A 14002-nucleotide genomic window follows, 5' to 3' on the forward strand; every position below is an offset into this window, starting at 1 on the left:
AACTAATACAAAATAACTAAAACTAAACAATACAAAATAATTACTTCAGTGACTAAAATAGTAGCGGCAATGGCACCGGAGCAGTAACAATACCGGTGGGAGACAGCAGCTGTAGAAAAATTAAGAGAACCAATTGGGGAATAGAGAAATAGCGTGAGAATAAGGGGAGGGGGGCGAGAAAGCGTGAGAACCAGAGAGGCGAAGGGGGAGAATGGCCGTTCGGGATGGGGGTTTTAAACTTAAATCAGTGACGGGCAAGGCACGCCCGTCACTAATCAATGACGGGCATTGTAGTCCCGTCACTAGTCAGTGACGGGCACGGCACACCCATCACTGATCAACGACGAGTATGGCAGTCCTGTCACTGATCAGTGACAGGCATGGCAATCCCATCACTAATTTGCGACAAGAATCTGTGACCCGTCACTGATTAGTGACGGAAATTCCGTCATTGAGATTCTGTGACGGACTATTCCATCACTAAATTTTGTGATAGGCAAGCCGCTGGTAAAATATTTTTATGACGGATTTTTGTCACTAAACCTGTCACAAATTAGTGACGGGTGGGCCCCTGTCACTAAATTATGATTTTCTTGTAGTGTAAGGCATTGAGTGATAAAGAACTGCTAAACCTAGAGGGCATGGGGTATTTTTTCCAAATAATTTCAAACCCTCCAACAAATAACCCACAAGAGTTGGCCAGCAACCTCAACGACCTCTTCATGGAATTCAACGAGGAATTACTAGAACCCACTTAGCTACCCCCTACTCGTATGCATGACCACAGGATTCCTCTGATGCCCAATACTCGACTAATCAATGTCTAGCCTTACCGGTATCCATATTACCAAAAAGTTGAGATTGAATGTCAGGTCTATGAGTTTTTGACAATGAGGTTAATCCGTCCAAGCAATATCCCATTCTCCTCTTCAATACACCTAGTTAAAAAAGCTTATGGAAGTTAGAGCATCTGTGTGGACTATCGAGCCCTCAACAATATCATTGTCAAATATAAGTACCTGATTCCCATTCTAGATTAACTGCTCGATAAACTTCATGGAGCAAGATTCTTCACCAAATTAGACATCCACTCCGCTTACCATCAAATTCGGGTCCATGATGAAGGCATCCACAAGACAGTTTTCCGCACTCACGAGAGTCATTATGAGTTCGTCGTCATTTTATTCATACTCACCAACGTTCCAAAGCCTCGTGAATGATCTATGTAATTGAGATAAAAGTGTATATATTTTAATGATCTTTTGTCTAAAATTGTTTCGATATTCTCTGTGTAAAAACAAATGTCAACCTCAAAATGTCATTGAATGATCCAACAAGTAGGGGCGCCTACCCCCCAACCTTAGACAAAATTAAAAATATATAAATTATATTTATTTTAAATTTATATTTTTCCCTCTCTAATCTCTCCCTTCCTTCCCCCTCACCCTCACCCCACCACCACCGAGAATCTAGAAAAGCCACCCCCTCCTAACCAAATTAAAAATTATAATAATTATATTTACTTTAAATTTTGTCTCCCACTAATCTCTCTCCTCCCCCACTCTAAAAAAATTAAAAAAATATTATAATTATATTTATTTTAAATTTTATTCCCCACTAATGCTTCTCCTCCCCACCTACCGCCATTTTCTCGATCTCTCTCCTTTTTATTTTCTCTCAAGAATATATCTGTAAATCATTGGTTTTGTAAAATCTAACTATCTAATCTTGGATCTGATCATATTTTCACCGTGAAAGTGGCTCAGATCTATAAGAAAGTAAGTCTTTTAGAATTTTCAGTAATTATTTTTACTTTTTCAGTACATATCCATTAAGAATCGTTTGTGCAGTCGAATTGGTAATCAATGGATGAATGATTGTTTGATTACTTATATTGAGAAGAAAACATTTGATACAATTGACAATGAAAAAATCAAGCAGCAGTTTTAGAATATGAGGACTCGGCGAGAACATCTCTGATTTTTTAAAGACCTAAATGTAAGTATAATATTTTTGCTTTTGAAACTAAAGAATGTTTTTGGAAAATGTGTTTGAGTTTATGTAGAAATACTATAATGATATTTGATATAATACTTTGACGTCATATTATAATACTTTTTGTTATCAATATGGATAATTGTAGTATAACTTTAAATTTTACGTTTTCTATCATCATTGTTCGCCTCCCTACTTAAGTATCCTAGCTCCATCCCTGGTTGTCAATCCCCTTTTAAGTGACTGTTGTGGTGAGAAAGATGTTATAAATATTATGCTGTGTAATAATAATTAAATTATATATATATGTATATATTAAGAAAGAAAATTTAGATAAGAGAAACGAAGAGAGCTTCTTTCATGGAATCGAGAGTGTGAAGCTTGGGGTTATAAGCTTGCTCCACTTGAAGTGAAGCAAGCATAAAGGCTCATTGCCCCCAATGGCATAGCACGGATGGTTCTCAGGGTAGTAAATTGCACCCAATGATACAGGTTCGAGTCATGGCAACCGCAGTATGGGAGTTTCACCTTCTTGTGAGGGTGGCTTCTTATGGGCACTATGCACTGTACCTCCTGCCTTGGGGGCCGCCGTATATCGTGATTAACCCCTCCCACGTGCGTGGGACAGTGTGGGGGGGGCCCTTAAGATGAGAGATTTCACCTTTTGCACCCAAACATAGAGGCTCATCAACACGGAGGAGTGCCTTGGCAAATAATTGGTATCTTGAGTTAGAGTTGAAAAATGGGTGAGTCAAGCCGGGCCGGCCCGCCTCCCGCTTGGCCTACCCATTTCATGGGTCGGGCTAAATTTGGCCCGCGAAGGAGGTGGGACAGGCCGAGCAATGAAAAATGGGGGCCCGGCACAGTCTTATGCCCCTTAATAAATGGGCCAAGACAGATCGAGCTCGATCAGGCTATGGGAGTATATAATTAAATGCAAGAATTTATTATTGGAAGGTTTTGGTGGGTCAAGCTGCGGGTCACAAAGCACTGGCCCAGCCCGTTTGCTACAGTATCAGGCCTAGGTGGGCTAGGTTGGGAGGCGTGCCACCTAGCCCCCATTTGCCAACTCCATCTTGAGTGGAGATGATTTACTTTGTGTTTTTTTGCATTAATGTATAGCTGAATCTTGCACTGCTGGGACTCTTGGAGGCTGTGGAGCGACATTATGCACTGGCGGGGCTGCTTTTGGGCTTCTCATCGTTTTCAATCGGAAAAGCGCAGAAAAAGTATTGGATCGATGATGCTTGTTTATTGTGGGTGGGTGTAGGTGGTTGTGGACCATTTGGCTTGAAAGAAATAGGAGGGTGTTTAATGATCAATCCAATTCATCAGCTCATTTGGATCCTTTTCAGCTCTGGCGGTGTTGCGAGTGGTCATTCACTTCACTATGGCTCTTAGTCTCAGTTGCTGTTCTCCTTGATCGGCTCCTTTGAAGCACTGGAAAATCAGGTGTAACTTGATGAAGTTCAAATCATTGTTTCGAAACCTGGGCCATCTGGATGTTGTCTATTTGGATTCTCTTTACTGCTGTCCAGGTTTGCCTTCTGGCTCGTGCGCGCGCGTGTATAGGCAGCTAGCTAGCCAGTTAGTTTCCTTGTTCCTTGTGTTGTAGGCGCTGCTTCCAAAAGCAGTTATATATGGACAGTTGGCAATGGCACTGTAAAATTTGAATAAACAGTTGCTTACATTAATTATAACTGCAAGTGACTTGTCTAAACAAAATACTACTTACACACTGAGTCTATAAATGCAGGGTTGTGAAAAAAAACTTCTCTCTTCTCTTTCTTCTTTCCTCCTTACATGGCTTATTATCTATATTAAGTTGGGTAGGGTTTTAATCAAACATCTTTAACAAAGTGCAATCAATATGCATTGATCTTAGTGGAATTAGAATATTCAAGTAGCCATTTGCACCATATTGGGGGGAAATTAGTATCTTAAAGATATCTTCGTGGAAATGCATTGCCTAACAACATATCTTCCCACTGCTCAACGATTAGTTCTTTAACCAAATATGGGTGGGAGGGGACCTGAGCTCAGACAAGATAGGTTTAAATCTTTCATATGTGTCTTCTTTCTTTATAGCTCCTCGAGTTGAACATTGAACGAAGCTGAGACTTTCAAACCAATGGAACTAAACGTAACTATGATAAATAGAGTCAGATATACAACTTGGTTGGTTGATGGTCTGTAGAAGGGCAAAGAGTTGGCAAAATGGAGAGGAGAAAGCACCATGAGTCAATGAATGGGAAAGCTAGCTCATTAGTACATCGAGGGGTGTAATGAAAGAGCCAACCATGATGTGAAGTTGGAAAAACTTTTGAATGTTGGACACCCCAACTAAAGGAGATGGGCTAAGTAAAGGCAACAGATTTATCAAAATTTTAGTTTACAGTAACAAGTAACGGGTAATATATCCATTTGAGTTGGGAGGCACAATCCATTTTTTTTATTAAGCTTATCAGGGGCATTGAACCTCATCTTAATATAAGAATAACAAGGATCAATCCATAGAGACGATATTTTTATTGCTATCAATTCCAAACCCCAAATTAATCCCCAAAAAAAAAAATAAGTGGCCCAAAGTTTTTGAAGTTTTTGAAGTTTTTTTGTTGAGCCATGTAAGAAACCCAACAAAATAAGTGGCCCACTGAGGTGTCGCCGCCACCGGTGCAGCCCAACTCGCTGAGCACCGGAGAAGAAGGGCGCTGCCACCGAGGAGTCTTCTTCGCCGCATCAACGCCTGAGAAGAAGGGCCACTGCCGCGGGGAGCCGCCCTCGCTGCATTTCCGTCGCCGCATCGGCGCCGGAGAAGGGTCGTCGCCCTCGCCGCCTCCCTGTCATGAGTTTTGTTCCTTTTTTTTTTTTTTATATCCAGTGAACAATAAAGAGAATATAAAATCAGTCTGCAGATCTGGATTCTGCGACATCCCTCGTCCATCACCGGTGCTTCATCTTCCTCGGTCTATTCGTAGATCCCAGGTCTGCAGACGTCTCCTGCGTTGCTTCTTCCCATCGCCTATTCCGTTGTTCCCTGGATCGCTTGTTCCACCTCTTCCTGTCCGTCGTCGATGCTTCATCTTCCTTAGTCCGTTTCCGTTCCCAGATCAGACTGCAAAAAAGAGAAGAAGAGCAGAGTAGAGAAGAGGAGGGGGGAGGAGCAGTAGAAGAGAGAAACGGCGTCGTTTTGATAACTCAACCAAAAAAATACAATCACGAATTACACACAGCAATATTGGTAGTTGGGATACAAACGACCTGATACCATTTGGGGGAAACATAATTCGAGAAAATCGTATTATTTAATTATCACAAAAATAAAATATTTAGTTAGTTGTGGATCCAATCTCTAGCATTTATTTAACTTATTATAAGGTTTGATGAGTTGAATAAAATAGTTGGGAGTTTATTAATTGAGTTTACGTGTGTGTGTGTGTATATATAATATATATAACAAAACCTAAAAGGAATGAAAGTTAAAAAAAAATTAATAACATATAAAAAATTATCTACAAAGGTAGAAATACATAACAGACAGATTCAAATAACTTTAACTTTGAAGTGAATAAATTATTGAGAAAGTAGAGACATTTGTGTTATTACTACCAACTTTCTTAACGATCTTCTTAAGTCAATGGTGTAATCGTGTGATGAAAAGTGCCACAATTCAAATATTGTCTAATATAAAAACTCATATATTATATTTGACATTCTATATTTAATACAATTTATAAGAGAAAAATCTCTAAACCATAGGGATCATAAGATAAGAATGAGAACTTATCTCAATTCAATTTTATTACGATCAGGTTTACTCATTATAACAGTAGAGAATATCAAATAATTATTGTCTTATATTCTATGAAAATATGTACACACACACATGTTTGTCCACAGTGAATCATTTCTTCGGATAGAAATTATGAATGTATCCAACGTTGTAGAGTAACTTGGTACGTAGATCTGCCTTATTAACGCAGCCGAAAGCAGCAGCAAGAAGGAACAGGAAGCTTTCCAGTTGATGATCTGATCCTCTTTGCTCTCTGCTTCACCTCAGCTTCTTCATGTCTTCTCTTCTCTTCCAACTGCAGCCTTGCCCCTCTAGCACTATTATCGATCCTTGCTAGCTTGTTTTGGTAATGCTGTAAATTCACTTGTATTCTCTGCTCCATTTCCCTCTGCAGTTTTTGAAAATTCCATCAACAACCAGAGAGAGAGAGAGAAAGAAAGAAAGAAAGAAATCCACAGCAACTTGGAGAAGAACATACCTTTTTCGCTTCCATTCTTTCCTTGACTTTCATCTTCTTCACATTCTCCCAAGCAATAATTCTAGAGTTCATCTTCTCATACCTAAACTTCCAAGTATATTTCTAATAATCGTCATATTTAAGTGCTGTTTGTGGTAGAATCAGATCTCACACACCATTGGTATATACAAAAATTGGAAGAGAGCGGATAGAAGAATTTGAATATGGTTTGGTCACTAAATTCAAATTCCCTCTCAACAGCTTGAGAGGGACTTTGGTTTGATGGGTGAAGTGATCAAATTATGTCTTTTCCATGAATGAGCCCAATCTAGCCATACATCCAGCTTATCCAACTTTTTTTCTTTCGTCCACCTTCACTACACATGTTGATTCACTTCGATTCGTACCCTAAACTATTGTTATTCAACCCCTTACTAGTTATTTATCATTTAACCAAAAACAATAATTATATCAACTATCTCACATCACTTGAGCAGGGAGACCATATGCAGTGGCCATGAATATACCTCCTTTCAAGTGAGCAAGTTTTTCCAAATAACATGGTTAGTCTCAATTAATTGGGTTTTTGGAAAACTACATGTTTTCCATTAGAATTTGAGGATTTCCATAGGTTTTAGGTTGCCTTGCCAGGTATTCAAAACACTCAGTGATCAATAAGTAAAAGATAGAACTAAGAGTCCGAAAATCATACCGTTTTCTTATCTTTGCAATTGCGGCTTTCTCCCAGGCATCAGCGTTGTCTTCCAGAGCTGTGCGTTCCCTCCAAGTTCCCTTCTGGCTTCGCTCTCTATTATTTCGCCTTCCTATTGAAGCTTTCAACCAGTATATATAAGAATCACCCAATACTTACTTGTCTAGCTACCACTATATATATATATATATATATAAATTATTAAATGAATCTAATAATGCTAAACATACACATATTACATATATATATATATGCATGCATGCATGTATTAAGTCTTTGTTGATGCTCAGAATTAAAAGTGAAATTAAAGTTGATGATCTGACCTGAAGCATCGTTAGCTTCTATGTCGGGGAAGCGCCTAGAAGATTCTGCAGGCCTTACAGGATCAAATTGTTTTCGGGTTTTGGCCCTTCCCATCGGCATCAACTTGTTCCGCAGGTAGTCTGGGTCGGAGCTGACTTCCCCACCGGCGCCATGGACATGGATGGCGAAGGCAGCCGCAGCAATTGCAGCCGCAAACTCACTGTTGGAATCGGGACTCATTTGGCCGGAAAATTAAACTACCAATTGTGAATTATCCACCCAGAAAATAAGACACAAGTTGTTAGCAACAATGCTGTCGTGTGTTTGATCTTGCCAGAACTTGACTACTGTTGAAGATGATGAACAGTGAAAGGGGGCCAAGCAAAGGTTCAATTTAATATTCTTTGCATCTCGGACATGCTGCTGTTTGAGCCTGAAGCAAAGCATATCTTCCTCTCTTTCTTTCTTCAGTTTTTTTTTTTTTTTTTCTTTAGTATGGTTAGCTTAGTGAGATTTTTAGGTTGCTGCATGAGAAAGTAAGTACATTGGTTATTTATAGGGTGTGCTTGCATGCTTGATTATACGAGAATTTAGTTTGAATATCTGACTGTCTATTATTTTTGAGTAAAACCCATATTATAGGCAATATCAAATCACAAGAAATAATAAAAGTAACACTCCCAAAGTCACCCTCCTTCAATTTCCCGAAATATCATATTAGTAGTTTGTCAAAGTTATTAAAAAGGCAACTTTTAGAGGATGAATTATGCAAGAAATGTGTGGATGGATTCTTAGTTACCTTGATTCCTTCACTTTAATTTGTCTGTGAATTGATAATTGATGGTTGTGGACGGCTTCTAAGGAATCATTTACATGAAGCAACAAATACATATCTACCTGTCAGCTGTCACCTATTTAACAAACCAATATGGTAATTCAACTATGGCCCATGCAATGCAATCGAAGATGGTGTAGGTAGACTAAAAGATTACAAATCCTCTTGGACGAACAAAATTGAAAGTTCTTACAATTTCCCTTACATATTTTGCTTGTCAGCCTATAGTCTGATTGACCTGTTGTTTCACTTTTGTCAAAGGCCTTTTTAACATATTTGCCTTTGTATATTTTGCTTGTCTTTATTCAGACCCTCTTCTGATCTAAAGCAAGAAATCTCCCAAGCTCCCAATATTCATTGTCCATCTTCAAAAGATAAAAGAGTACTTTAGGTCACATCGGTACAAAAAAAAGGGTCTCAATAGCTCTATGAATAATCCCACGCATACTGATTGAAATCCACCTCCCATGTGAAGAATAAAAATCAATCAACGAAGAAAGGGGGAAAGAATAAGTCAACTTTGACAGAAATATTGGAACAGCACAAAACAAGATTTCTGAACTCAAATGCCTCCCCACCCACCCACCAAGAAAGAAAAGAAATGTGTTGGCCTTCGGTCTGTATGACCTTCAAATCTTATCTACCCATTCATTATGTACAGATCAATAACATGTTCATAAGCGGATACTCTAACCATTAGTACTGCTGAACAGTTCTGTCGGAAGAAGTAGCATCTTGGAGCGAGATCAAGCTTTCGAAAGCACCCACCAAAGCCTTAACCTTGCTCTTACGGGTTTTGACAAGCTTGCTTGCAGTCTCTTCAATGACATTGTTGAACAAACTCTGGTCGCCTTTCTTTCGTTCCGCAGCCTGCTGCCGCCTAAGGACAACTTTCACAGATTCAGGTTTTGAACCATTAAATTCGTCGGTGGCAACTACTTTCTTCAAGCTTCTCGGACTAGTCTTGCCTCTGCCATTTTGGTTCTCACCAAAATGGCCCCTTCTCTGCTTGAATATGAGTTTCTTTGGACTACCACCGCTCTTAATCTGCACATCGATCACCTTTCCTCTCCTGAAGTTGAGCTTCCGGGGTGTTATAACTTTAACTTCCGTGATAACTTTCCCCAACCTTCTAGGACTTCTAGCGGTTTCCTCACTGTAATTTGGCGTTTGGCTCTCAGTTTTAGCTCCCCTGCCTTTGTGGAAGCGCGCACTTTCATCACTTGGCATCAACTCAGATGCATATGGGGACCGTGACAACGGTGATGATAAAGGCGATAAGGCCTTATGATTTCCAATTTCAATGCGTCTTAAATTTTTCTTGGGAAAAGAAAAAGATGAGGATGGGGATAATCGACCAGTAAAGATACCATTTCCCGAGTGTCTCAATATTTCATTCTCAGGGGATGGGGGTGACAGAGGATTACGGACCCTACTTTGAGAGCGTTCGTTTTTGTCCTTGGAAGAAGGTGAAAAGGATTCATAGGAATAAGCATTATCATTACCATTTTGAGCAAGTCCTGTAGTAGAGTCCTCCGGTTTTGTTTCGATCACATACAACGTTTTTTCTGGAACTTCTTCATGAATGGGAAGCTTGGGTTCAGTTTTTCGAACATTATTTGTACTTTTCAGATGAGATGATCGTCTCTTGTCCTTAGACTTTCCAGACTTCGCACTCAATTGTCTCTCCATACGCCGTCTTGGAGACTGAGAAGCATTTGGTGGCACCAAATCTTTTTTCTTTCCATATTTGGACACCCACGTCCCCTTCCTTGTCTTCATATCACTGTCCCATCTAATGCCTGAATTTCCAGGTATGGTGAAAGAAGATGGCTTTGTTTTCACAGGCTTTAACCGTAACTCACTAGCAGGTTTCTTGGAAGCATCTTTTTTGTTACCAGACAACAAGAAAGTTTTTGGAGATACAGCTCCTTTCTTCGATGATGCTGGAGCTTCTTTCTTAATGCTTCGCGGTTGGTTAGTTGTCTGTCTCCTAAAATCAGGCAAAGGCTTTGGATTGGTTACTGGAATTTTCTTTATGTCCTGTATGTTTACACCTCTGGCCTGATCCTCGACTTCACCTGGTCTTGCTGTAACTCTTTTTGATATGGAATTCCATGGCTTTTCCTCAGGGATCTGTTTTCTTCCATATTTGCAAAGATCATGGCAGGAACCCATTGAAGCACTGAGATATCGGGCTTTCACTCCATACGTTGAATTGTTCAAGTTTCCAGTTGAGCTCCGCCTTTTGTACCCACCACCGAGGTCAATTATCTCGGGGATCTCCGGGATATCAATTATCTCCTCAGCCATCAAATGAGATACTAGATTACTGAATCAAACCGTTACCTGCAAAATGTTGATACAGCTAGATCTCTTAGAGAATTTCATCAACAGGACATCGTAGGGAACTTGACCGACAAAATTTATGAAGGTGCTCGCTCACATATATTTTCTATGAATATTCAAATAAGAAACACTCCGGCAAGCTTCAAAGTTTCAAAAGGTTGTCAATTGAAAAAATGTTTCTAGGATCTGATGAACTCATAAACTTCCAAGCCACCATGCAAAATCACAATCCTAAAATTCAGATATCCACCTTAGCCCAAAAAAAAAAAAAAAATCAGAAATCCAGAATAGCTTGTGACAAGTGTCTGGATTTCAGATATGGCTTGCACACAATACCCATTAATTACTATCCCTAACAAAAGAATGTAAAATCATTGTATTTCTGAGAGGATTCAGAAGGACCTATTTGTTTCCCTTGGCACTCGTGAAAAGAAAGCTCTAACAGGTTTTATAAAAGAACAGGTACTTTTCCCGAAACTTCTCAGTGAGAATCCAAAGTCTGAATCAAACCCCCAAACTTTCTATTTCTATTTAAGTGCTACAAGGAAACTTGCACCAAACAAAGGAAAATGTGAAAAATGCCATCAAGTGAAGGTTTAGCTAAGATCACAAGGGTTCAAAGGTTAAAAAAAACAACCTAGTGTTTCAATAATTTACACTTCTTCTTCCATCCAAACACTTCCCTTAGAACACATAAAAAGCTTCACCATCAAGTGAAAAAAATAAAGGCAGGATCTTCAAAAAGGAGGGTTGCATTAGGTAGCCAATGTAAAACTTGTCGGACCAAATAAAACAAATAATCCCCACACAGAAGGAATATTTGGTGGTTGTTCAAGGATCTTCCAAAGCAACCAAATTCGAGTCCTTTTTGATAAAGCTCAAGAAATACACAAGACAACAAATATGCCACAATTATCAGTCATTTTTCTTCAATCTTCATCCAATAGACCACTTCAACTAAATAATATGACAGCGAAGTTTTTGAAAGACCACGGGGTATAACAAATTAAATTTCTAATATTTGAAAAGGGCCGGGTAAGCTAGGAACTAAAATGTGAGCTTTTATTAGCTATGACTCTTGAACTCGTGAACATTTCATTCAACCACCTCAGAAAAACAACTCAGTCGTGTCAGTGGATTGATTCCTGAACTAGAGCAAAAACAAAAACACATTCCTGCCAATCCGTCCATATATAGTCGCAAGAGAAACCAAACAAAGCCATTCTCAATAAGAGAACAAAGATGTTCAAAAATAAAATATCCGAATTCTTCCAATTCAAAAATTCCAAATAAAATACATGTATATTTGCAAATGGAACAAAATCCAAGTAAGATCCCATCATGTAAACTCCAACATCATTCAATAAATTGAGGCAGGATGTAGAAGAAGTAGAGAAACCTCAAAGCCGCCAAACCCTATGAAAATTCAAGAATGAAAATGCAAAACCCTTTTTTCTTATTTTATTCTTCATGTCAATAATTAACTTCATTTAATACCAATTACTTGAATCCAATATTGATAAGAATAAAGCTCTCGGAAGAACATCCATGACAAAACCATGCTTCATTCAAAACCTAAAAAAGACCACAATATTTTGCACAGAAATAACACCTAAATAAAAAAATTAAAGAAAAGATGCCATCGAGTGTTGAGCCTAAATGAAAGAGTAGCCTTATGGCTATAAATAAGACGTCCTGTCCAGAAAGGAAAATAAAGAAGACAGAAAGGGAAAAGTAGAGATTTTGGCTTCCAAACACCGAAATGAATCATCCGTAAAGACAACCCTTGTCAGAGATTTTCACCGTCAAATAGGGAACGCACCAAAAGTTCAACATATCAAGAAATTTAGATGGAAAAAAGGACCATTCCAGCCGAGAAAGAGAGAAGAAAACTTAACTGGACAATCAAAAACCTGCTTCGACTCGCCGATTGGCAAAGTGAGAATCAACGATTTGAAATTGACTCATTCTCAGAAATATAAAATCAAAAGACTATGAAAGGAAGCAAAAAAAACCAAAGTAATGAGAAAGTGTTTGAGGATCATACCTCTTGGCAATGTATTGAAAAGCCGAGGAACGGGAATCCAGAAATGAAAAGGCAGGAGAAACCGAAGCCTGGTTCTAGAAATCTAGGGAGCGGCAATTATGGCGGTTCTCAGGCTCAAAATCTAGGGAACATATGTGCGTGAGTGCGTGCGTATATACACACAGAGAGAGAGAGAGAGAGTCCAAATAACGGTGATTGCCACGCCATTAAGAATCTTCATCCATTTTGGGAGGGAACCAGAGCTGTAAACAGTAAACACCGAGATGGGGTTCAAATTTAAAACTATTTTTGTAACCATACTCTGTTCGATGATATTATTTTTACTTTTAATAATAAATAAATAAATTACTAAACATAATTGAATATTTTATTATATGCCACTCATTTTCCATCCCACAACATGACTCTCAGTTTTCTTCCCTAAATTTGGCCTGGATATATTCCCCAACTTAACCATGACTGCATCTTATTATTGTAGGGTTTCTAATATTTCTAACCTTTAATTTAATTAAAATTTGACACTCTTTCTCAATTACTATCTTATTATTATTAATTAATATCATTAAGGACTCGTAAGAAATGAGTTCGAAATACTACCTTGGAATTGTCATTAGGTCTTGGGTGTGTTACAAAAATGGTGGTTGGGTTTTAGTTAGGGGCAGTAAGATGAGACTTTATAGGCAAGGTCTCCGTATTCAATGTATGAGTTAGTGGAAGCTTAATGTTAAAGAATTTAAGGGCTTGTTAGAAAATATACTACGATGACTAGAAAATTCTCCAATCTCATGAATGGATCTGCAAGATAAGAAACAATCAAGAGACAAGTGAGTATTTTTCCCATACACATCCTTCAATATTTAAGTCAAACGTGTTCGAAGTACACTGTAGTACAAGATATAGTAGGTAAGAGTGATTAAGCACGAAGATGCAGTGTGTAAATGGAGCGAGACGAAAATAATAATCAAAGAAGATGTCTGCCCTTTGTTTCTTATGGTTGCTTGTTTGTTTGTCCTTCCTTGCTTATTCCTGGGAGTTGGGGAGTCGATAGTTATTTATAGACATCGAACATAATAGGAACACGTGATACACATGTGTGAGGGTGTTGTGTTGTTCCAAGTTTAAGCTCGAAAAAGGCATTCGGGATAAACTATCCCATAGGAAAGATACCCCGAAAGCAGAAAGGCCTAGAATAGGCGAGACGTATTGTTGCGGAATAACATGGAATAAAACTGACGAGATACGTGTCTCCCTAATTCCTCTTGGTAGCTTGGGTCACCACATGACTATATATCTCTTTTCTTTTCTTTTTTCTTTTTTCTCTTTCTTGTTCACGTTGGATGTTAATTCTGTATTTTCAATCACATTGTCAAACAATTACTACTTTTCTTTTATAACAATAATAATGGGTACTATTAACTAATCAATTTATATAAATTAAATATATATTTAAAAAAAAATATTAATTTTGTGTTCTCAATCATGTCTTTTTTTTGTGTCCTCACCATTTAGAT

At 38.5% G+C, this 14002-nt stretch overlaps 2 protein-coding genes across 2 annotated transcripts; both read right to left on the bottom strand.

Annotated features, from left to right (window-relative positions):
• Positions 1-5810: 5810 nt before the first annotated feature.
• On the bottom strand, positions 5811-8261 carry LOC127789636 (uncharacterized protein At3g61260-like). Its single transcript, XM_052318572.1, has 4 exons — positions 7281-8261; positions 6958-7069; positions 6267-6348; positions 5811-6176 (listed from the first exon to the last, which is right to left on the bottom strand). The coding sequence occupies exons 1-4, from the start codon at positions 7498-7500 to the stop codon at positions 5970-5972; spliced, it is 621 nt and encodes a 206-aa protein (XP_052174532.1). The 5' UTR covers positions 7501-8261; the 3' UTR covers positions 5811-5969.
• Positions 8262-8516: 255 nt separating this feature from the next.
• Positions 8517-12728, bottom strand: LOC127789635 (uncharacterized). Its single transcript, XM_052318571.1, has 2 exons — positions 12492-12728; positions 8517-10444 (listed from the first exon to the last, which is right to left on the bottom strand). Exon 2 carries the CDS (start codon positions 10406-10408, stop codon positions 8792-8794), a length of 1617 nt encoding a protein of 538 aa, XP_052174531.1. The 5' UTR covers positions 10409-10444; positions 12492-12728; the 3' UTR covers positions 8517-8791.
• Between the last annotated feature and the right edge of the window lie 1274 nt (positions 12729-14002).

Source organism: Diospyros lotus, chromosome 14 (assembly GCF_014633365.1).
Source record: "Diospyros lotus cultivar Yz01 chromosome 14, ASM1463336v1, whole genome shotgun sequence".
Lineage (NCBI taxonomy): Eukaryota > Viridiplantae > Streptophyta > Magnoliopsida > Ericales > Ebenaceae > Diospyros > Diospyros lotus.